This window comes from Seriola lalandi, unplaced genomic scaffold (genome assembly GCF_002814215.2).
Source record: "Seriola lalandi dorsalis isolate HSWRI2012SDOR001 ecotype SW California unplaced genomic scaffold, Sedor1 jcf7180002054297, whole genome shotgun sequence".
Classification (NCBI taxonomy): Eukaryota; Metazoa; Chordata; class Actinopteri; order Carangiformes; family Carangidae; genus Seriola; species Seriola lalandi.
In genome coordinates, this window is record NW_019524850.1 from 224,816 (window position 1) to 248,757 (window position 23,942).

Sequence of the window (23,942 nt, forward strand, 5' to 3'; positions counted from 1 at the left end):
GTCATCCTAAGTATAAGCGTATTAGCGTTAATAGTCTTGTTTGTAACAGTGATACATAGATGACACACGGGTGAAAGTTACCAGCCATGGGTACAAAAAAAGCGGTGGATCATTCACTGGCACTGGGTGCAGGAGAAATATGGGTGAGATTTAAAATATCTCTTGTGTAAGAGCAGGTGGAGTGAATCATTTTAATCATGTGAGGATAACATCCAGTGACTGCTCAGATGGCCTTGACACTTCTAAGCTAAGAGATTATCACTCTCCCTGTTGTCAGCAGATATTATGGGCGAGGAGAGTATTGGGCCAGGCCACGCTTTCACCTGAAAACAATGGCTATGTTACCACTAACGGTGACACTGTTATTCTACTGAAAACATGTAGTTATTTCCATATGTCAACTGACTACTTCATTTCTTGATATTTTACCACCACCACCTAGAAAGTGTCTCCTCCCATTTATCAAATATATTTTGCCCTCTCAGTGGTTAAGGTGTAATTCAATGTCAACCATTTGTAAATTTAACAACAACACCAGTTATTATAGATTTCACTGAGACTGAAGCAGGCATGTAAACAGTAATTAGGTTAGCCATAAATAACCAGGCAACTGAAGGTCAGAGCTTCCAGAGATAACTAAACACCTGGCCTGTGTGATTCATCAGACTGGTCAGGAACTTCCTACACCAGGAAAGATTACTTAAAGGAGTACACCAGCAAGTTAGCAATCCACCTCCATAAAACATGGTGACATATAAGAGACACATTTTAAAAGAACTGAAAAAAAAATCTAAGCAGCAGTCCCTGACATATCCTTAGTTTTAATACAGAGTCTCAAAAGCCGGATCCTACAATTCCCATAATGCAGCTAGGGCAAGTTTTCATTAGACCTCTCTGACTCTAATCTCTGTGAATAGTAAACTGACATTATGCATACTTGAGAGACTACATAATGTAGACTACAACAAAACATAATTTAGTTTATCAAGTAACAAGTAACTGAGTGGTAGCCTGACCATGTGTAGTCTGAATTAAGAAAGCCTGATGACAGTGTGCTTGACCTCATATTTGATCCCATCTGATATTATCATATGCCATACAGACTACCTTCAGTTTACCATAGCATGTTTTACCTTTACACTTACACATATGTAGTTTAAGTTATCCTATCCAAACATTGATTCAGTATAACATAGAGAAGCAGGGGCACAAGGAAATCCTTCATGATGTGTCTGTGAGCTAATTGATTTTGACAAGTGTCCATTTCTAATCCTTTATCATGTGATCCATAACAGTCCGTGCCTCATCCTCACTTTCAGATGGGATTTGTCACAATAGAGAGCCAAAAACAAGTCAGCTCGTATGGACTTAAATGCCATTAACTTTAATCATTTTGGTTTTTACCGATTTACACAAAGTTTAGTTGCAGCACTTACTGAGGACTGAGATCTATAGATTTTGTAATGTAGAGGAACGCTTTAAAAAGAGTTAACCAAGTCATACAGTTTCATGTAATGTGAGAAATAATTTCAGTCTGTAGGGTGTCAGACAAATTATTTCCACAATGGGTCAGCGCCTGAGTGAGGACAGTGACCCAGACAAAGAAATTGATGTGGCAGAGCTGCAGGAATGGTACAAAAAATTTGTTGTGGAATGCCCAAGTGGGACTCTCTTCATGCACGAGTTCAAGGGCTTTTTCGGCGTCACTGACAACAAAGAGGCTGCAGATTACATTGAAAACATGTTTCGAGCCTTTGACAAGAATGGCGTAAGTACAGACTTCTGTTTTGTGGTAATACAAGACGTGTGCATAGTCATTTGTCTCGTTTTAGCATTGACACTACACTTACCAGAGTAACAAAAGATTTTCTGATTGGAAGCATTTGTGACAGCTGCAACTAATGCCAGTTATTGAGCACATATTCTTTTAGAGCTCAAACAATTAGTTGCTCACCCAATTACCCAATAGGCAGAAAATTAATGCTTTTTAAAATTAAGTACCAATTTTGATAGTTGATTAATTGAGGTCGTGCCATAAATGTGCAGGCTTCTGAAACATAAACATTTTCTGGTTTTCTTAGTCTATGAAAATAATCTGAATCTGATTTATGGATATCAGACAAAACAAGCAATGCAAAAATTTAAACTTGGGCCCTGAGAAATTATATATTTACAATAATTATATAACATATTTTTGACAGGTAATAGACCAAGCAATTAACTGATTAACCATGAACATTGTTGGACAATTAATTAACAATGACAATGACTATTAGTTGCAGTCCCACATATTTTTTATTGGTGTTTCTAATAAGACGATTTAAAAAAAAATATTCTATCTAGTATTTTATAATACAGACATTTTGCCTGTCAAAATAAATATAAATTTTTTTCTCTTAAATCAAGTCAAAGTGTCCCTTCATAACATTTTAACTCTTTCCCCTTACGTACACAGGACAACACCATTGATTTTCTGGAGTACGTGGCGGCCTTGAACTTAGTCCTGAGGGGTAAACTGGAACATAAGCTCAAATGGACATTCAAAATGTATGATAAAGATGGAAGTGGATGCATTGATAAAACAGAGCTTCTTGAAATTGTGGAGGTAATGTTAACTATTTTACATTAACTAAATGTAGCACACTATTGATCTTTAAAGGCTATTTCAAGATAAATCAGTAGGCTCTGGTGAGCTGTCGTCAATGCAAGGTTCATTGAAATATCCTTTCCTGTCAATCTCAGTCTATTTATCGACTGAAGAAAGCCTGCCATGGAGAGCTGGATGAAGAATGCAATCTGCTGACCCCAGATCAAGTGGTTGACCGGATATTTGAGCTGGTTGATGAAAATGGAGATGGTGAGTGTTTGTAATAGTTTTCTGACAGCTTAAAAAGCTTCGTGGATGATTTAAAAGGGCAGTGTCAGGCTGCTGTAATGGTTTTGTGGGGGTGTTAATGTAAAAGTGTGCATGAGTTCATTTTTGTTTGTGCATGTCGAAGAGGAATGTGGGCATCAGCTGTACAATGGTCCTCCTCCTATCAAAATTGTGAATTCAGGAACAAAGAAATGTATGGCAAAATAAGCCCAGAGACTAACTGTCCCTTATCATGTAGGGGAGCTCTCGCTGGATGAGTTCATTGACGGAGCACGGAGGGACAAATGGGTGATGAAGATGCTGCAGATGGACGTCAACCCTGGGGACTGGATCAATGAGCGAAGGCGCAGTGCTGACTTCTAAGGCTGTAACATGAACTGTCAGTCTGTCACCTGCACACATCCCTCACACATGTGATTATGCAATTATTTTGTGATTTATTTTTTTTTTACCTATTGCAGTTTATTTGTATGTAAAAGAAAACGACACAGATTTAGATGCATCTCCACAGCAATGCTATATTTTGCTTGTAATGGAGTTTGTTCTGTTCATTCATTTTGGTTCAAGTTTCACATCAAGTTATGTAGCAACTGAGCAACAGTTTATTTATCACTGGTGTTGTAGGTATGTGTCTGTATTTCATAGATGCTGCAGTCAGAAGGCACAGACTATATTCTCTATATTGTTTTGTGTATTAAATGAGCATAAAAGTTATGTAATAAACATACACACTCATGGTCCACCCCTGTGTTTTCACATTTGTAGGATGATTGGACCTCTTCTTGGGACTTTGTCTGCATGGTCAGACTGAGATTTATTTCTGTTTTGTTGCACTAGTCAAGGTCGGACAGTCTATACCTTTATATATCATTGGTGTGCTCAATTTAATGACCTAATCTTCATTCCCATCATAGCTCAGTCTTACTTTAACCTGAATAGAAATCTAATAAACCAGAAAAAATAGAAAACACCTGAAAGTTTGCAGAGTCTCACCCCTAAACGAATAAATAAATACCAATTTCACACTGCTTGGTTTGTTCTTTCAGACATTACATTATTTTTGAAAATTAAATCTTAACAACAAATATCAAGATTAGGTGGTGTAGTTTCATTTTTTTGTAAACATTCTTAAGCAAATGTTTTGTACAAATATGTAGTCAAATTATGGATTTTGGTGTTAATATACTGTATACTGTGCGTAGTTTACAGAATATCACCTTTAAAACTTTCAGCATTTTCCATTTTTTAAATTTTTTTTTATTGTATTGAATAACAGTAACAGCAAATAAATGGGTTGAGACAGAATTAATACAATGGCCTCACAGTATCACAATGTAGAGTATTACATAAGAATACAAAACAAATTACATAAATCTAGCATTTTACTAGCATTCTTGTTTTTAGAGTACAAATACTAAGAAAGATGGCCTTTTTCTCCTATGTACAAACTTAAGAATAAATAATATATTATCAAACTTCTTTTGACTTAAAAATTCTCCAATATTTAGGAAAGTTCCAGAGGTGTCTTAAGCATAAATGTGACATTGATTTTATTTGCAATCAACGCTAAAGCAGCTTTTTCTCGCGAGAGTATACACAAATACCGTTGCTGCTCCTTTTCCTGCTCCTGCAAACTGATTAGCTTACCACGCTACCAAAGAGAAATAGCATCCTAGTTTCTTCTTTATTCAGCTTTAACACGGCCAGCTGCTGTCAGCTACTTGTAAGGTATATGAGCCCTTTTACTGTCGCATAATGAGTTAGTTAACACATCTTCTAACAGAAGTTGAATGTCGATAATCCAGCGTTGTGTTTATGTGGGTCGACGACCGTACACAAACTGACTCACTTCACTGCACAAGTGCTCGACTCACCGTAGTCAATGTCGTCTGAACTTGAGAAACCACTCAGCCCTGACAAAATTAAGGTAAAGCTTACACTCAAGAAGAGAAGTTTATTTCTAGTTTGGTTGTTTATTTCCTGATGCCATCATGTTTCATCACACGGTGTAACGCTGCCCCCTCCTGGCCAGTCTGCAGAGGACAGCTGGAGACTCGACTATGTCACTGGGAACCTGTTCGCCTGCCCTAAGGACGAGGCTCTGGCCCACTGCATCAGTGAGGACTGCCGCATGGGGGCAGGCATAGCAGTGACGTTCAAGCAGAGGTTCAGAGGGGTAGCGGAGTTAAAGGAACAGAGTGAGTCAGCCCTCTCATTAAAAATTCATCAGGAGTAAAAAATGTCTTGTTTCAGGGGCACTGATTCCCAGGTGATCATTTTGTTCAGCACAGAAAAACTGGCTTGGTTTTCACATGAAGTAACAAATACTTAGCTTTACAGTTGGAAAGATCACTTTCAGTACTGTACAAAGGTAGGTACTTTAGATATTTAGGTGTTTAGGTGTCATCATGCAGGTGCCTAATTGGTCCCAAATTCATATTGTACATATTCTGCATGAATATGTGCATAAAGTATATTTATGTATTCTCTATATCCTGCATCTCATCACTGTGTCATTATTCACTTTTCAGCCGTTTATGTTGGCCGTTCTGTTTCTGTCTCTTGTCATACTCCATCTGCCCACCAGATGTCCTTGGGCTTTCCTCCTGCTCCCAGATCCACTTGCTCACCTGTTTCCCATTCCTAATCACAGGAACTTCCCCGCCTACCTACACACCTGTTCCTTATTTTCCTCATTTGCTCCCCTGTATTTATACCCGCCCTCTTCCATCAGTCAGCTGCAAGATTGTTTCACTTCTTTCGGTGTGTCTGTCATTGTGCTCTCATTCTTGTTACCTTGCCTGGTGTTTTGCTGCCTCTTGTCTGCTCCCTGCCCACCAGCTTTCTTGTCCACCTTTCTACTTATAAGCCTGGTCTTCATAATTTTTATATTAACTTCACTATATCAGCTCGTCCGTGTGTCTACTCTTGGGTCCTGCCTGCCTTTGTGCCTACCACCAGCTGTGACAACATGAAAATGTTCTTGATGTCTTATGTTTCATTTTGTAAATGTTCATCTAAAATTCATTCTGACAAATTGTCACTAGAGCTTAAAATAAACATCTGTGGGTTGAAATCATTTTTTGCTGCACAGTATTAGTTTGTAATGGCTTGTTCAGCAGCAGGGGGGGGAGGGTGAATGAGATTTTAAAACCTGTTATGCTACGGGTTCGTATTGTGTGTTCTGATGTAGATATTATCCTTTTTCACATCCAAATAGACAAGCTGACAGGACAATGTGCTGTGCTGAGAAGAGACAGACGTTTCATCTACTATCTGGTAAAGATATAACAGTTAATTAAAACTTTCGAGGATACAGATGTAGAGCCTTAGGTAAAATTAAGATAACTTATTTAAAAGAGATTGCAGTAAATATTGCTGCTTTCCTGTTATTTTTATTGCAGATCACAAAGAAAAAGGCGAGCCAAAAACCCACCTATGAGAGCCTGAGACTGAGCCTGGAGCACATGAAGTTGCACTGTGAAAAGAACGGAGTAACAAAAATATCAATGCCTCGGTTGGTATAATTTCCAGTCATTAAGTTGTACTTTATCGAGAGAGAAATATTAATTACCTTAATTAAATTATTTGTAATGTGACTGAGTTGTGTTTGTTCTGTTACTGTTGCAATTAAACAGTGTCTTATCTCTCACCAACAGTATTGGCTGTGGCCTGGATCGACTGGAGTGGGCAAGAGTGTCGGAGATACTGGAACAGGTCTTCAAACACACAAACATCTCCATCACAGTCTACAGCCTTCCAGTGAAAGCAGAGACCACAGTGATGAAGGAAAACATGCGCAGATGATTACTGGAAATGATTATTTATGTAATATTTAGTTTATGTACTTTTCTGTATTATTCCCTGATGATTTTTTTTTTCCAGCAAAAAAAAATGTTATCTTACAGATTATATGGAAATAAATATTCTTCTTTGCACAGCAAAGTCAGCTGAACCCTCATAAGCTGTTCTCTTCTTTTGAAAAAGAAGAGAACAGCCACCAAAACATGCTCATCTAGATTTATCTGTAAATGTAGATATTTCTTGAATTTGTTCACCTGTCCCGTCTGGTTTAACATCATGAATGGTACTTTCCATCTGGACAATGAGCCTAAAATAGCAGGTATCTCTTTATTTGCCCATTCACCCACCAGGCAGTCATGTTGTTGATTGAGCAAACAGTGTATTTGCATTTCTCTCTGGGCATCATATAACTTCTGTAGTGTTCATTAAAGCCTCTGCAGATGGTTTTAGGTATCATATGGTCCACTATTGATCTAATTGGGTATTGTGCTTTAATGCATCTGGGACACAGGATGGCTGTACCAGATGTGAGTTAAAGACAGGGGCGGGGAGTCTGACACCTCAAAGTCAATCTTGACATCCATTTTCTACAGGATCAGAAAGCCTTTTAACAAATCATGAAACTGAAGTGGAAAGCAGCAAGCTAATACTACACAATCTCTGTTCAAGGTGTTTTATTAAATAAGTAGGGTAAAAATCTTACTAAAGGTGGATCCATTTAACTATTTGACAGCATGTACTTCAAGTGCAAGTAATTAACATAAACCTCAGTGGCAATGAGACTGTCTGAACTGGCTCACTCGTTTGCTGCCTGTGACCCTCCTTTGGGCCACCTTCAATAATTCATGGAGAAAAGGCATTAACCGCTGTGCCCCCCCCCCCCATATATATCCAGGCTGGCTGGAAGACTGTACTTTGGCATTACTGCTACCAACCCCCGCTCAGCTCTTCCCATTCCTCATCCTCCTCCTTTCCCATCCCCCTTCATGCCTGGCAATTAGACTCCACACTGCAGTAGAGCCACCTAGCTGCGCTGCAGTGAGTGGAGGGAAATAATCTTCCTTCATCTCACCCGTTGTCACACCTCAACATGCTGCGGCTGGAGGACTGTGCATTCAAATATGCCCTCTCTCCACCTAATAGCCCCAGTCTCTTTGTTCCCCGTGCAGCTTCAGCTTGTCCCACTGCGGTCCACTGATTCGCCTCCAATGCTCCCCCCCTCCATTCCCATTCTCACTCCTTTTCTCTCCCACATAACCCCCCCCCCTCCCGTCCTCGTCCTCCATTCCCTTTTTTTTTTCTTTGCTCGATGCGTATGAAATTGCAGAGCTCAGCATTCTTCTCCACAGGCACTTAGGGAAAAAAAGGAAAAGAAAAAAAAAAGAAGAGAGAGATGAGCTGGGCGGGAGGGTTTCTGGTGCACCACATAACTGGCCCCCTTCCAATTAAAGAAGAGAGCTTATGTTATTGAAGAGCAGCTTAGCCAATCAGGAGACAGTGCAGGCAAAGACAGGAGGAAAAAAAAAAGCAGCAGAGCGAGTGGGCAAGAGGAAGAGAAAAAAAAACTGCAGTGTGTGAGTGTGTGTAGTTTTTATCCCTCCCCTGAGCAGATCTTTATCAATTTGGGTACTCCAGTCTTGGGGTGCATTTGAATGGGTATCTGTTTGTGTGTATGTGGCAGAGTTTACAGAGTAAAGGTGTGTCTAAAGGGTTGTGTTAACACTCCTGACTTATTCATTCTGAAACTGGAAATAAGAGAAAGTAAGAGGAGATTGATTATTTTTCTCTCTATCTCAAAGTGTCTCTGAGCCTGTGGAGAAGGGGAAGAGCTCGGCGTCCAGGAGAGAGCAACCTGCATAAAGGGTAAGCAGCTATGTTCTCCTCCTACTACAGGCATGCTGGCTTTTTACACTTCTGAAGTTGTTTTTTTGTTTATTTTTGTTAGAATGTGTTCAGCCACAGTATCTGCCCTCTGTCAGTCTTTCATGTGTAATTACATTTATGGATATCTACTTTAATGGTTTCTTAAATGATAAGGACTTGACAGAAAAGCAGAGGGAGAGGCAGGCTCAAAGAGAGAAGGAGGGGGAAGGTTAGTGCGAGACTCCCTGATGCTTCTAGGCAAGTTTCTGTGCACACGGTTCTCTAGTGCTGCAGTATCCCATTACATCCCTGAGCGGAGCTGCCTCAGCATGCAGCCAGTGCCAGGCAGAGCGACTCAAACCAGCTACCAGCTTTCTAAAATAACTGTCACCATTGCAGCTTATTTATTATCCTTGGTTGAGATAAAAATAAAGTTTTGTCCTTAATGCTCTAAATTCAAGGTAATCTGATGAACTCAGAGACGGCTGCAGCTCATTGTAGTTTTGCCGTGCATGTTCTCATTGTGTTCTCTGAGTATCAGTGGGGTTGCTTAGATAACAGATTGAATTGGCTTCGTTTGAGCCTGGTGAAGAGTTTTTGTTTTGTTTATCCATTCTGGGACTTACTTCAGTTTGAGCCTGCCGCAAAAGTAGGCTCTCTGATTGGGTGAACCGGGCGTACTGGTGTACCAAAGAAACAGAAAAGTAGTGTTCTCATGTCTGGGGTATTTATACACTGAAGATACGGTTCATCATGATTTTAAAATGAGCTCAAACAACAAAGTAAATTGACGCTTGGTTTGTTTAAAGGACAAGGCAGTTGATTCATACTAACATTTTCCCACTATGCATTCATTATCAGCTTTCTTTAGGGACAATCACAGTTTATTTATTACATCCCACTGTCTTTTTTGGAAGTCTGACCTTCATCATTTGTGAATGAAGATTTCATACTGTCCAGCAGTGGGCACTGTGTGTTTTCTCTGATGAAAACGTGTGTGAACACTGGCCTGCTGCAGAATGGGAGGAAATAACGGATGGACTTAGTGTGTTTTGTGTGGGCACGCTGATAAGCGATGCTAGACAGGATGAAGAGTACAGTATGTACTGGTCTTGTCATATTACTAGGAAGTAACGGTAACACCTTTCACCCTCATATACTAGATATAAGCACAAGACATGCATGAACCTGGCCAGAATTGTTGAAACCAGTGACTGGTTTTAAATAATGTGTTAATTATTCAAGACTGAGTTTTATACAGGGAGTAGGAGAGGAGAGACCAGGGAAGGAAATGTAACCCATTTCAGCACCATGGACAGAGCACTAAGCGAAGACTGTTGATAAGTGCTTCCCTCAAATAGCTTCAAGCAAATCAGTGTTAAATAATGAGGGTTAGAGGGCAGTTTAAGGCAAAAGTAATTCTTCTAACTATGTCTAGTCAGCTGACCTCATAAACTACCCGCCTGTACATATACATATATATACACCTTATTTGATATTGCAGTTAGGCTGTGCACATCTGTTCTCCAGTTGAAAACATGAAGAAAACACTTCATTATTCATGCACCTCTCCCTGTCTCAAACACTGTCCATCTTAAAGAGAACTATGTTTTTTGCAGAGACACTGAAAGCTCAGCCCCTAGCTGTGTCATGTTAAAAAGCTCTCTGTGTCCTCATCTTCCTACCTGTATTATGACTGCATTTTCCAGGTGGGGGTTCTGCTTTCCTTTTAACTTCAAAGCTCAGAATAACACATCACTGTGTAATGTCACTGACTGTAGCAGCAAAATCACTCAGGTTTGACATCTGCTTATTACACTGAAGTATTTGATAACATTATTAAAAGAGGAGAAATTATACTTTATGTATGCTAGTAATGGTGAGTAACTAATTATGTTTCCCATAAATCAATTACTGAACCAATGAGGAGGGGTTAAAAGACAGACATGTTATGTTCAAAAGAACATGTAAAACATTTAATGACTTGCAGCCCATACATTTCTGACACCTACTGTGACACAAAGCTTTGTTTCATGTCATGGTTGAGAGCGACCAGGAAAGTGTCTCTGCAGGATGCAGCCAGCATACTGAGAAACTCATTCACATAGTGATGATCAGAAACCTCAGCTATTTAATGGGGAACAGAAATGGGACTCCCTGCTGTTGCCAAGAATTAGCCAGTATCACTCTTTAAGATTGAAAGAGAGTGCAAGGGATGGAGGTGGTTTAACCACTTCTCATTAGATAGAATGGCTGGTCATTCTATCTAATGAGAACCAGCCATTCTATCTAATGAGAAGTGGTTAAACCACCTCTATCTCTTGCACACTGTTTCTGTCTTAAAGTGCCTGTATCCTGTGATTTATTAAAACCTAAGCCTATTCAGTGATTTAGCAGCTACTTCATTACAACATAAACAATTCTGGCCATCTGCAAGAATTTACTGCTAAATGCTGGGAAAGCAAGTTCCCCGTCAAGGTTTTTATTTTTATTATTATTATTGTGATGTCTGTTCCGATGTACATATAGGTCCTATACTGTAACTCTTTCCAAGAGTTGTGGGGTTTTTGGAGGAAGTGAGCAGCTGTTGGGCTTGTCATTGCTCATCCTCCATATACAACACCCTCTGTCCCAGGCTGTGCGACATGGTTGTTAAGTGTCCCCTGTAAATGATGGTGTAGGAAACATAGCGGAGCAGCAACGGCTGTCACTGTGACATAGTATAGTTAGCAACAATCCCAAAACTCTCCATGTCGGGACAAGGACAGGTGCTGAAAAACTCACCCACAGGCAGAAATAGTGTTACTGTGTTGTTTATGTTGTACAGATGAAAATAGAGGACACTGCAGATGTTTAAAGTGAGCAGACCCTCTTTGGGATACTAAAATGACACCTTGATAAATACACTGAAGTGTCAGAAGAACAGTGTGCGTGTGTGTGCCTTCTCCATAACCAGGAAGAAGGAGGGCACTTCTTCATATTCCCCAGGAAAAGGTTACAGGATGTATTTATGTATGTATTTGTGTAAATGTTTTTTCTAAGTGCGCATGTCAGTGACAGAGGGTAGAAGTGTAGTTTAAATGAAGACTATAAGAGACAGCCTTTGACACATGCATTACAGTCAGCTTTAAGAGTGTGGAGAAAAAATGGCATGAAAAAGACAAAAGCAATGAGGAGAAAGTGAAGAGAGGAAGGCAAGACAAATGATACAAGTATGGGCAAGAGAGGGTGAGAGATAGAGCGAGAGATTGAGAGATTGTCAGAGCAAGAATGGAAGAGAGTGGGTGTGCATAGCTGAGCTACGAGCACTGCAGTACATTGCAGTGCCCAGCCCCCGCTGTGTTCTCTGCTCACCATCCGGTTCCATGCACTGAAAAGACCCCTGCAGCAGCAGAGCTGCACAGCACATAGGGCTGCCTGCTGATGAACAGCAACCTTACAAATGGCTTTTGACCCGCAGACGTGAATTCCGCACATCTGATGATGCACAGATTTTTAAGAAGTGATGGCAACACGGTGCTCATGACAAAAACAGCCGACCTGCGCCTGCCAGCACATTGTCATGTAGAGAGAGGGAGTAGTCAGTTCACACTCCCCCTGGATTATGTAAGCACATAACACATTCACTTTACCCAATACCAGCTGAGTGATCCCACCTTCCCCAGCTATGTTTTCCTCATTAGGAACATCTGCTGCGCTGTTTGCTTTTGTTCCAGAGGTAGTATCTCTGCAAACATGGACATACACTTTATTGAACTTATTGAAATGGCAACAATAGGGAGGCAAACAGCATGTACTCTTAAATAGCTTGTGTTTGTGTGCCCTTGGTTTGACATTTTGTTGATGATAATGTGTGTGGCGAATGAGAAATAATGATCCCATGAATAACCGCTAAGACCTCCGTCTGATGTCGGCTCACATGAAAGACAAAATCCACAATTTATTCAGTTTAAAGTCAGGCAGTGTACAGTGTGCATGAATGATTCACGCTGGGTAGCCTCACACTTAAGTTGTGTTGGATTAATTATACAGCTTTTGGCCGTGGCAAGCAATGCTCTCTCTGTATCACACACAAACACACACACACGCACGCAAGCACACAAACACATGCATGCAGATGTGAAATGAATCTTAATCATGTGAAAGCTCTAGGAAACGAAGGAGAAGCTTGTTTCTGCTTCCATAAACAGTTGCTACGTTTCCGTCCCACTGCCTGCCTGGGGGGGTGGTGGGTGGGTGGGGGGTGGACGGCTGAAGTGTGAGAGCTTCCCTCGTTATGTGTTCTCTGGTTTCCCTCCACTTTGCTGATGTAGCTGATTCAGATTGCGTAGCGTGGACTCTCTTTGCTTCCTGTGACAAGGTCTGATTGTGTCTCTCGCCGCGTTCAGAAGGCGTTGAGTCAATTACACCTCGCCAGACAGGTGTTTGAGCTGCAAAGCGTGTTTGCCTCGGCACATCAGACTATGTTTGCCTCTGATTTGCAATGAAATCAGCACCAGGTTCTGAAAATTATACAGCAAAAATATGTGCAGAAAGTGAGTCACGCTGCAACTAAAGATAGTAATCCAACTGATAATCATTGTAAGTGTATTCATTCATATCAATCATGTCAGATGTTGTGAATTAAAAGGTTTCTGAAAAAAAAGTAGCATTTTTTCTGTAGGACATCAAGTGCATTAGACTCAAAACAGTGATCCATAAATAATAGATAAATAATAGATTTAATATTTTATTAAGCTGCATTTCACATGTGTGGTGATTTTCTTTTACCTTCAGTAAACACATGTTTGAACATTTAACCTTGCAAAATCTCTTAAAAAAAGAAAAAGCATAGCTACAGTCACATCTCCTTGCAACAGCACACTACTGACAAGGCAATGCTCGGAGGAAAATGCTGTCTCTGGTTGTGGGCAGCTCAGATTGTATATGAAAAGAAAAAAAGACAGACCCGGTGGTTTGTGTGTGTGACAGAGACAGAGAGAGTGGGAGAAAGCAACAGAGTATTGTAGTGTGGGTGAGCTGCAGTAGGGATTCGGAGTGCTGCATTGAGCTGCATAATTAATGTTAAGAGGGTGGAGCTAAAGGCGGAGATAACTTGCTATGAAGAACAAGCCGCTGCAATATCGCTAGAAGCAGAGCTAGCTCTTTGCTTTTTTTTTTTTGTTTATTTTTTCCCATGTGGAATCACTCTTCAGGAGGTAGACTTAGCACAGACCTGTATGGAAGTGATATTTTGATGCAAACCCAGGGATGGGCGCTCAGTCGTTGGGTCCAGCTCTGTGTCTCTGTCCCATCTGCTCCCTCGGCCCTCAAAGCCAATCACTCTTCACTGAGCTCCGTACCACAGCCAAATGCCTCACTGCTGGCTCCACCGCTCTGTTAATCATCCAATTTGTAGCAAAACACCTTACTATATGACACATCTGGTGTAACTCTCATCTAGTCTGCCTGAATTGGACCATGAGGAAGGAGGAGGAGTGGCTTTTAATCTGCAGGATGGTGTTATATTTAGTCATCTTTACAGATTCTAGGTTGTTGTCGTCTACATGGTGTGATTGTGCAAGAGGGTACACAATCTTACAGGAGACCTGCTGTTTTTAGGCTCTTTGTCACTGGAGACAATCTCTATTATTCTCTCTCCTCAGTTTTATTTTTATACACAGTTTTCCTGCATTAGAGATGTCTTCCTGTTCAGCCGTTTATTCAGCTCACACATACAAGCAATCTGCATTTACGTTTAGGTGTGCACATGCATGCACATGAGATGCAGATCCCTCTTGGATGAGTATGCGTGTTTATGGAGACATGTTTTGAATGCATTCAGGGTTTTGTATGTATGAGCCTGTTAGTCTTCAGTGCTGTCAGAGCTCGGGAACCTGTGTAGCTCCTCTGTCTCCAGGGCGATATTGCCTGGCCGGTGACCACACATCTATATCGCACTGCTCTTCCTGCACCCCTGTCACCTAACCTCATCATCACTGTAGCCGTTCTCAGTTCTTTACATCTATTCTCCTGCACCATGCCCAGCCCGCTTCACAGTAAAGCTTTGCATGCATGTGAAATGAAGCCATTAAGTGTTTTTTAGTGTTCCAAAATGCTGTTGTATTAAATATGTTTTATTTCCTTTTTACTTTTTACTCAAAGCGACGCCACTGTTTCTTTAGATGTGTCAGCCAAAAGCCACTGTGGGGATCTGTCCTTGTCAAAAAGACTGAGGGATCGCACAGAGGCATTTGAAATGCACCCTGTGTCGGCTCCAAGCCTTTCTGTACACAGCGAGGAAGCTGGTAATGACGGCAGTTTCATTTCAGTCCCCCAAGAGCCACAAAATCACACTTAAATTACAACCTCGACAATATTAGGTGCAAGTAAAGGCTGAGACAATTGAACCTTGAATGTGGAAGGATGCATGGAGCATCATATAGCTGCAATATCAAGCTTGTTTGGATGTAGTGATTTAATCTGTCTAAATAATGATGGATTTTAAGATAGCCTGCCAACAGTTGTCTTCAAAAGCATGCCTGCAGAGTCTCTGTGTTTAAAATGTAGTTCATGGGCTTTGTATGTATTTTCCTCTCCATTTTTCTTCTTCCTAGCCTATTCTAACAGGCATCTGGCAGCAGAATCTGAAAGCTTTTTTTTCTGCTTGGAGAAACAACACAGAGCCTCATTAAATATATTTTTTCTGTCCCTTGAAATCTTAGAAATGAAGAGACATTTTCTCTTTTCTTTTTCTCTCCATTCCCATGGGGTTTTGCAGTGGGAGAGCTGAGTTGCCATTTCTTAGTGTTGCCAAGTGAGAATCTGCCCATCTGACATTCAGAATGCTTGGAGCGGTGCAAACATCAACAGAAACCTTGAAAAAAAAGAATGTTTTTTTCTGCTTTAAAATCAACTCGGGCTTTGAAATTGTTCTGAGTGCATGTCATACTGTGAAATTTGTGAAATTACTTTAAATTGCGGGCTGCTGTTGTGAGGAATTTTATAATTTTGTTGTTCCATGCAACCTGCAAGCTGCTGTGATCTGTGCCTTTTTTTTATTTTGGTTTATACATCAGAGGACTTAAGTTTTTCATTAGAGGAACACTGTGCAAAGTATCAGCCAGAGAGAGAAATAAGGGGAGGGGATAGAAGAGAGGATGGAGAATACTTTAGTTGTGTGAGTAGGGGCTCAGTATGAAGGCCGCTTCTTTTCTCTTTGAGTTTTTTGAGGCCAGTGTGCAGGCGAAGGACACAGCATACAGAATTTTAAAAAATCCCTGTGGGTTTTAGCAGTTGTGCCACCACATTCCCTTCGGTAGGACTGAGAGATAACAAAAAAAAAAAGAATCAAAAATAAACTCATGAAATGATGTCTTATGTTGTCCTCAGAGGCACGGGTACATGTGCATTGGACATGATGGATAGGACGCTTTTGTGCTTGTAGCTTTAAGACAAGTATTTAAAGGAGCAATTTATGAGTTTTGCTATTGCTACATGGCCATCGTTAGCATCGACAGCTGTTTACACACCAGTCTAGAAAGAAAGAAATGCTGCGAGTCCAGCATCAAACATCATTCCTTTACTCGCCAAGAGTTGTCTCCCGTGGTGGAAAGCAATGCCAATGTTAACTCTTGTTTCTATCATTTATTCTTAATCTCCTGGGCTTAGCATGCTAACCAGCTAGCCTTGGCCTGTTCCAGCCCGTCTTTTCGCTTTTCGATACAGACTCACTGTAGCCTCCAATCTGCCCTGAAGACTCAGTGCTGCTCACAGGTCTTATAAAGACAACGATGGCCGAAGCTCTTGTCAAGCGACAGTTACCACCACCTGCTCCTGGCAAGAAACCACGTTCGGCGGCAGACCAAACTGACAAATAGCACCTTTACGGATTCAATCCATAACAAAGCAAATATAATTGCAGCTTTTGGATGAAGAATATTAAGGACTAAGTGAAAGTAAATGAAGATAAGGAGTTAGATTCTTCACAAAGCTTTGACCTCCAGTGTGGTACTATGGCTTAAATGAGCAACTCAAGTTGGGCGAGTGGCAGGTCACTTATGTTGCTTTGTAGCGAAAGGTGCTGAGGCATCCTCTTGACTCATTGTGTACTCAGGTCATTGAGCTGCTGCCATTCCCAGGATAAAAGATTCCTGGTGTTCATTTGTATTCAGCAAACCTGTTTTAAGCCCGACTGCACTGCAAAGAAGTGTCAGTAACAGAGAGAAACAAACGTGTACTAACCTAACTTCTTTTGGATTTTAAAAAGAGTGAAGTGGAATATCTGATTGCTTTTGGGCTTTGGCTGCGTGTGCCAGCCAAGTTGGAGAAATCTTGCAGGTTCGATCACTCCCGAACAGATTATTGACTTGACAGCAAATTGGATGGCGTCTCCAAGAGCATTATGAAGGGTCGCTGAATTGATTTCCTCCCATGATAAGGCTGGTAATAGTTGGGCCTTGCAAGAAGAACATGACATTCATTGTACTATATTGATCAAAATAATTACTCCCATCCTTTTGTCCAGTTCTGTAAACCCTCTCACAGCAGCGTTATCTGGAGAGCTGGGCGTAAATAATTTTTTTTTGCAATCTTCATTCTCATCTGGAGATTTTTCCTCAATCATTACTCAAAGCGTCATGACACAGAGATCCACACTGCGCATTGTCCTACCAAATGTGTTAAATAAGAATTCTTTGGTAGCTGAAGCATGGCTGTGTTAATTGCCAAAAGCTTGCATGAGAGTGGTTGTATAATATCTGACAGCTCAGGAGGACAAATAGGTAAAAAAAAAAAAAAATAGGGGGAGGGGGGCATCAAGATGCTGCTGTAGTGGCCTTGTATCCTGCTCTGTGCTGGAGGGTACCATGCACTAATTCGAAGCATTAGTGAATCATGACTCTGGATAGTAATTATTCTGTCCATGTTTTTTAATGAGTCAACAACATCAATTCTTTGCATTTTGGTCTACGCATTATTTTGCCCACTGTTACCCAATTCCTTTCCCTGTTGCCTCAAACAGCTGATCCTGTTTATAGACTTCAATGATTAATGGAATTCTGTTAGCAATTCAGGAAACACGCAGACCTCTGTGTCACTCAAGAATCCTGTCATTCTTCATCTCTAAAAGGCCGAATCACCCGTGTTCACCCTTATTCTCTGTTGTCTTTCTTTACTCATTTTAGGCCAGAGCCCCTCTCAGATGCTCCTTTCATGTCTGCCAGTTACAAGCAGTGGTCTGTTTGCACTTGACGTTTTAGCCAGCCGACACTGGGGACGCACGCAGACACACAAAACTAAACAGCTTTAGCCAACAGTCTGAACATGGCTGTGTTCATGACAAGGGAAGCAGCACTTTGTTGAATAAATATGCTTATTCTAAACCTACAAACTGTTGCCAGTCCTGATCACATTTGACTGTTTTTTCAACAAATATCACAAAAACAAAAATAGAAAATGTATGTAAAATTTGAGACTAAGGAATAGTGCAAGGTCCTTACCAGATAATTAAAATCCACCAAAATAAATTACAACAGTCTACAACGACCTGTTCTACAAAATGACTCCTAACTAGAGGCTGTGAGACATCTCAAAATCCATATCTTTGCAGAGAAGATGTTCTGTGGTTTAAAAAATAATGGACATGCAGCATTTAAGCCTGTGTTTTTCCTTACGGAGCTCTGGAAGTAATGTGCATCCCCGTGCATTGTCTGCTGTTATGTAAACCTGACTGCTGTAGTCTTTCAGTGCAGTGCAGGGTACCGTTTATCTAGGACATGGCTGGTTTGTGCCCCCTCACTGAAATGCATCAAAGCGGATGTGAAAGGCAGTGTGATGTTTAGTGGGTTTTTTTCTCTCATAGACTTTCTTATGAAAATGTCCTTGACACAGTGGTGTAATAATTGAGTTAACTGTTCTACCCTGAGAAATACACGGGTCGTGCAGAGACGGAACACTCTCCCACTACTAGCTCCAGCTTGGCCGTGAGTTCAATCAAACACCACTGGTTATCTTGGTGGGTGGGAAGCCAGTAAGGGATTGTGTCCTTGTCACTGCACTAGCGACTCCTACTGGTTAGCTGGGGTGCCTGGATGGAGGGTTTTGGGAGCTGGAGGATACCGTTGACCTTTACACATGTTGCAGCATGTGTCATGGAGGAGGCACGTTGCTGTCTAAACCCTCCCTAAGACAACAGTGGGGTCAGCACTGACAAGGAGCACAGTGTGTAGAGACATTTCACTGGCTATTCCTAGCTAGGGAGAAAAAGAGGGGGAATCGAAGAAAAAGAAGACTATATGGAAATAGAAGTGATAATGTTATTGTTAGTTGATTAATAGTTGTTATCGGAGGTAGATGTAATATTCAGATTAGAGACGACCAGGGGGAATCCTACAGATTTGTTCGATCCAGGTCTAATTGGATTGTATCAGTTGAAACAAATGATCAAATTTCATTTCATTACTCTACATTTTGTTTTACACATTATCTGGCTAGTATTGCAGCACCATTCTTTTTTTTTTGTTTTTTTTTATAACAGCCTACCTTCTGACTCAAGTCCCTGGCCTTGCTGAGTGGACTGAGTATTTTTGTGGTTCCCACAACTCTAACAGAGGGATACATCTTCCCTGGCAAAACAACCTATAAACATTCATATTGTGTCTATAATTTCAGCTCATTAACTTGTTAATGAGTTTTAAACCAATGTCTTCAGTTATTGGATCAAGAAGCTTGTGAAAAATAAGGTGGGTCAGATTTAGTAGCTACACCTGTGTCAGATACATATTTAATCTTGGGATTCCTTCAGTAAAAGTGCCAATAGTATAATTTAAAAATGCTCAATTATCCAAGCAATTTATACAAAATCCTACTTAAGTAGAAGTGCAAAGGTATTATCAGGAAAATGTGCTGTAAAAGAAACTAAGTGAAAGCACTCAACCTGCAATAAAAAAAGCCTCCTGTGAATGACATATTATTATGCATTACAGTATTATATTCTTAATACTCATTTCATGCGTAGCATTTTGCTGCTGTAGCTGATGGAGGTGGAATTAATTCCAACTACTTTTTATACTAGAAAGCTTTTTGAAAAGTTGCGTTCAAAGACATCCCCACTTCATATGGGTATCTTTATTACATCCACCATCATTTTCTCTGTTGATTTTTCATGCCATCTGATCGTTGTGTATGTGTCAGTGTGCACCACGAATCAGCTCTCTGAAAAAGTTTTTACCCTTGAGATGAGTTTGAGTGGGTGATGCAGCTGAGAGCTCTGATCATTGTTTTTGGATTTGACACGGCTGAATTATTTTATAGCTTCTCTGTCATCTATGCTATCTAACATGGGCAATTTGATTTAGTCATTCCATTACTTATTTTTTCAACATACCAACACATCCCTTAAAGAAATGAGCTAGAATATTTTATGATTTGTTAAATTCCAATGCCAGAATGCCAATCAGTATAATCAGATTTTCATCAGAGACTCATCACTTCTTCTTCCCTGTTATTCACTTTCCAGGCAGAACTATTATTATAAAACAATATATCATTTATAAAATGAAAGAAAATAGGTTGGAAAAAAAGGCCCTGTGGAAATCTGTTGTTTGGGAAAGGGAAAATGTCTCAGCTGGGCTCTATCTCAGCTGGCAAGCTTGTTGTCTGACCCCATGTTGGCCGGGTTTCCCCAGCGCCTCAGCTCTATGAGATATGAATGGTCTTATAGCTACTAGCTGATTGTGTTGCTCTTGGTCTAAAAGCAGAGTGAAACTGTGTAGTGCCCTTACGGAGTAATTCATACATACATTGAAATTGACATTTTCTCCTTATCTAGTTCCAGGCATGGGGTTTAAAAGTTTAAGAATCTCTTTACAAACGTTCTTTTCATTTTTGCAGCCTCACCATTTTCAGATTCAGAAGAAATGAATCCAAATTGGAAAGTTAAGCTTCAATAGAACTTAAACCAACTGTGCATTATATGTTAGTGCATTTTAAACAGCTTGCGCTGCCAGCTAAGCTCAGCTGCCACTCCTCATGGGGTTTTTAGAATATAATGTTGCAGCAATTAGCAGATACAAAACTGAGACCCTGATTTATGAAGCATTTTCACTGTGTAGAATTGGCAGTATTTTTTAGAATGCAGTTTTTGTTTGTTTGTCTCCTAGTAGCAAAAATCTGTTTTAAACAAGCTTATTAAAATGGTTGTTGTTAGACAAGCATGATTTACTACAATTTTACCTCCAACTCTGTGAAACTAAAAGTAACTCACAGATATGTTGGTATTTATTTAATGACAATATTGGACGACATTAACACCCTGCATACGCCAGCAGAGGGGCTCATAATGATGCAGTGTGTAAAATTAGATGCAGCTAATAATCAAGTGCTGCCGTTTGAAGGTACAGCGCTGCTTATTGAATATGACAGAAATTTCTCTCGGTCTGCGCAACTGAAGAATAAAGAATTATCCATTCAATTTTTACTAAGGGAGGGAAGTGTAACTGAATCAGAGTGAAAACATTGGACAATACAGTGTTTTGTACACCTGTCAAACCTTTGAAACATGTTTAATTGTAACAATTAGGGCAGTTTTGCTTCAGTTAACATTTTACAGCAGAAAGATGGAGAGAGAGATGAAAAAAAAAACTCACACAGACTGGGAAATGTAAACACAGCAAATAATTAGACTGTTCATTCTTTGACTGGGTGAATGACAAGACACAGGATTGAGCTTGACGTACAGAATAACTGATAATCAACATCATAATGAGAATTCACAGTGACTTGGTTCTCCTGACATATTGGCAGTTTGGGACAAAATGCAGCCTCCTGGATGCTGTTGTGACTATTGTATATTTTCTAACACACACACTAAGTGGCGGATTACTGTTGGACAAAGCCATAACACCTTTGCGAGACACCTGATGGAAGTGACACCAATAATAAAAGACAGTCAGTTAATCAAAACTGTCATGAAAACCGTGCAGTTTGAATGGTTCAGTTTGTACTTTATTTAATTGTATTCACATCTGTTGTTATAAAATGGTTTCATTTTATTTTATTGTGGATCATTCTGTTGTTTATTTGCCCAGAAACAGTCAGTAGGCTACACAGTAAGTCTACGAACAGAATTCATGGCTTTGTCAGCAATTAGTCACATGTCAGACAAGCTAGCCCCTTAGCCCTGTGAATGAAGGCATTGCATTGTTGAAGTCTGAATATGGGACATTTTTTCTCTGGAGGTGGTTCAGCTTTGAAATACCAAAGACGAGAGAGAAAATCACCCTCGCATCCCATCGTGTGGATGCTCAATATTTAATAAGCGTTTTTTTAATTTTTTTTTTTTTTATAATATTCTTTCCACAGTAACAATCTTTAGCCCAGGTGAAACAAATAAGATGGATACAGAAATATCCCACAGCCCACATTGTGCACAGAGTGAAATTCACTTGAGGCTTTGTAAATGAGACATGACCCACACATGTTACCTGCACTTTCTGGTCTATGATCGACAATGGAAATCGACAGAGACTTAAGGATCAATGTTGTTCTGCACTCCTGTGCACACAGCAGCCGTGAGCTCTGACAAGCAGCAGATGGTGCGCCGTACAGTGATTTACCGCTGCATAGCTGGGGTTGCAGTACTTTTTGCGAGCCTTTCTCCTCCTGAATAATTTATAGAATACTGTCAGTGGGCTGTGTAGGATTTCACATACTGTCAATTGAGTGGAAAGATTTGGTGTGTTATGTGTTTCTTCAAGGCTTTCTGGCTTTTAATTGTTAGGGCATTTACTCACATCTGTTGGGGATGCAGTGAGAAATGGAGATTGTAGTTACTTTTATGGTAAAACCTAGGATTGTCTAGCAGCAATAAAAATGATGAACAAAGACAGGGTTTAACTTGTATAAAGGGAACTGAGTGACATTATGAATCACTTCAGGGTTTATTACACTACATCATACAATCATTAACATAGTCAAACCTCAGTTTTCTGTTGTAAAAAAGGCAATAAATGTGTTGAAATTATTGTTTTGTTCAGTCCCTGATTCTGTTGGAGGAGTAACTACATCATTGGATGCTGCAGTTATTGTTTGCAGTTGCAGAAGTGACATTTAATAACCCCCTTTTCCAAATTGTTTAGCTTCCCTTGTTAGCAATGCAACATCCTGCTGGGATAATTTGATGGGCTCATAAAACAGACCCATGTTAGAGAGTGCGGCCGTATTGGAGAAGTCAGTGTGCATTTTGGCCAAGAAGTAAGGCAAGTTCTGGTGACATGTACCAGCCAAGCCCCAAAACGGTTTGTGTTTTCTAGCCAACTGACACTGGCTGCCAGAAATGTGTGATGATTCCACTGCAGCAGAGTATTTAAGTACCTGTGAAGCAAACTAAAGTCCAACTTTTTCACTTACTCTTTGCCAGAGTGCACAAAGGATGTTACATGTCATCACATATAAAGATTTGAGTACATTTGTAGCCAGTTTGGGACTGAAATAACTCAACAACTACAGTACAAGTAACTGTTAGAAGCATTCACGTCGCCCTCAGAATAAACTGTGTGTGGGACTATATATTTACCATAGGAAATAAGGTGTTGAGCGTGATAAACATTAAACATGCTAAACATCTGCATGTTTGCATTGTCATTGTGAGTAAGTTTGCATGCTGATATTGGCATTTAGCTCAAAGCGCTGCTGCAGCCTCAGCGAGACACCAGCGTGGCTGCAGGCTTTTACTCTTGTTGATTATGACCTTGGGAACAAAATGATGTGGAAATTTGGGAGTTTACATTTTCTATGAATGTAAGATTTAATCACTTGCACATGGTGATACACCTGGAGGTGCTATAATGCATTTAAATTTAGTCCTTTTAACAAGCTTTCCTGTACTTCTATAAAACCTATGCTCAGCAGGCTTATACATACACACACACACACACACACACACACACACACACACACACACACACACACACACACATACACACACATATATATATGTATGTATTTATGTAGGTCAACTGTCCAAATATAGATTTACGTTGCTATTGATTCAGCTGACCCTTGCAATAATGATCTTTTAATTGTCCTATTCTGTTAACTACTCGTGTTACACTGAATGCTACACCTTGTTTTACACAGTAAAGAAATTGCTATAATCTCTGTAAGTGTTTTTGGGAAACAGCTGTAGATCATAATAATCAAATCTCACTTCCAGCCCGAGAAGAAATCAGATGTTGTGTTTATACTCAATAGAGTGCAATAAGATATTGTAACTGCACAAAAATGTTATGAAATCTTTGGCTTTTTGGCTGTGTGGTCTTGAAAAACTTCAGTGTTATCTTTGGAGTGGTTATCTAATTCCAGCTCCTTAAAGTTCAGAACAGTTAGCTGCCCCAAACTGATAAGTGCACAATTACAGTAG

At 40.2% G+C, this 23,942-nt stretch overlaps 3 protein-coding genes across 5 annotated transcripts in view; all 3 read left to right on the top strand.

Annotated features, from left to right (window-relative positions):
- Positions 1-1,334: 1,334 nt before the first annotated feature.
- Positions 1,335-3,898, top strand: guca1b (guanylate cyclase activator 1B). The gene is made up of 4 exons (XM_023406205.1): positions 1,335-1,768; positions 2,456-2,605; positions 2,743-2,857; positions 3,114-3,898. The coding sequence occupies exons 1-4, from the start codon at positions 1,565-1,567 to the stop codon at positions 3,236-3,238; spliced, it is 594 nt and encodes a 197-aa protein (XP_023261973.1). The 5' UTR covers positions 1,335-1,564; the 3' UTR covers positions 3,239-3,898.
- Positions 3,899-4,480: 582 nt separating this feature from the next.
- Positions 4,481-7,135, top strand: oard1 (O-acyl-ADP-ribose deacylase 1). The gene is made up of 5 exons (XM_023406190.2): positions 4,481-4,802; positions 4,908-5,073; positions 6,096-6,154; positions 6,280-6,392; positions 6,535-7,135. Exons 1-5 carry the CDS (start codon positions 4,758-4,760, stop codon positions 6,680-6,682), a joined length of 531 nt encoding a protein of 176 aa, XP_023261958.1. The 5' UTR covers positions 4,481-4,757; the 3' UTR covers positions 6,683-7,135.
- A 1,113-nt stretch (positions 7,136-8,248) lies between these two features.
- LOC111654988 (synaptotagmin-2-like) overlaps positions 8,249-23,942 on the top strand; it is a 59,633-nt gene continuing 43,939 nt past the window's right edge. For 2 of the 3 annotated variants that reach the window (XM_023406194.2, XM_023406197.2), the window contains exons 1-2: positions 8,250-8,376; positions 8,479-8,542. The gene's annotated coding sequence lies outside the window, so the exon portion shown is untranslated. Of the gene's footprint in view, positions 8,377-8,478; positions 8,543-23,942 lie in introns of all 3 variants that reach the window. The other variant, XM_023406195.2, reaches the window with a different exon arrangement.

Coding starts and splice junctions, on each gene's coding strand:
- guca1b (XM_023406205.1), top strand. CDS start 1,565: ATGGGTCAGCGCCTGAGTGAGGACAGTGACCCAGACAAAGAAATTGAT. Junction 2,606..2,742: donor AGCTTCTTGAAATTGTGGAG/GTAATGTTAACT, acceptor TGTCAATCTCAG/TCTATTTATCGACTGAAGAA. Junction 2,858..3,113: donor GGTTGATGAAAATGGAGATG/GTGAGTGTTTGT, acceptor CTTATCATGTAG/GGGAGCTCTCGCTGGATGAG.
- oard1 (XM_023406190.2), top strand. CDS start 4,758: ATGTCGTCTGAACTTGAGAAACCACTCAGCCCTGACAAAATTAAG. Junction 6,155..6,279: donor GACGTTTCATCTACTATCTG/GTAAAGATATAA, acceptor TTTTTATTGCAG/ATCACAAAGAAAAAGGCGAG. Junction 6,393..6,534: donor ACAAAAATATCAATGCCTCG/GTTGGTATAATT, acceptor TCTCACCAACAG/TATTGGCTGTGGCCTGGATC.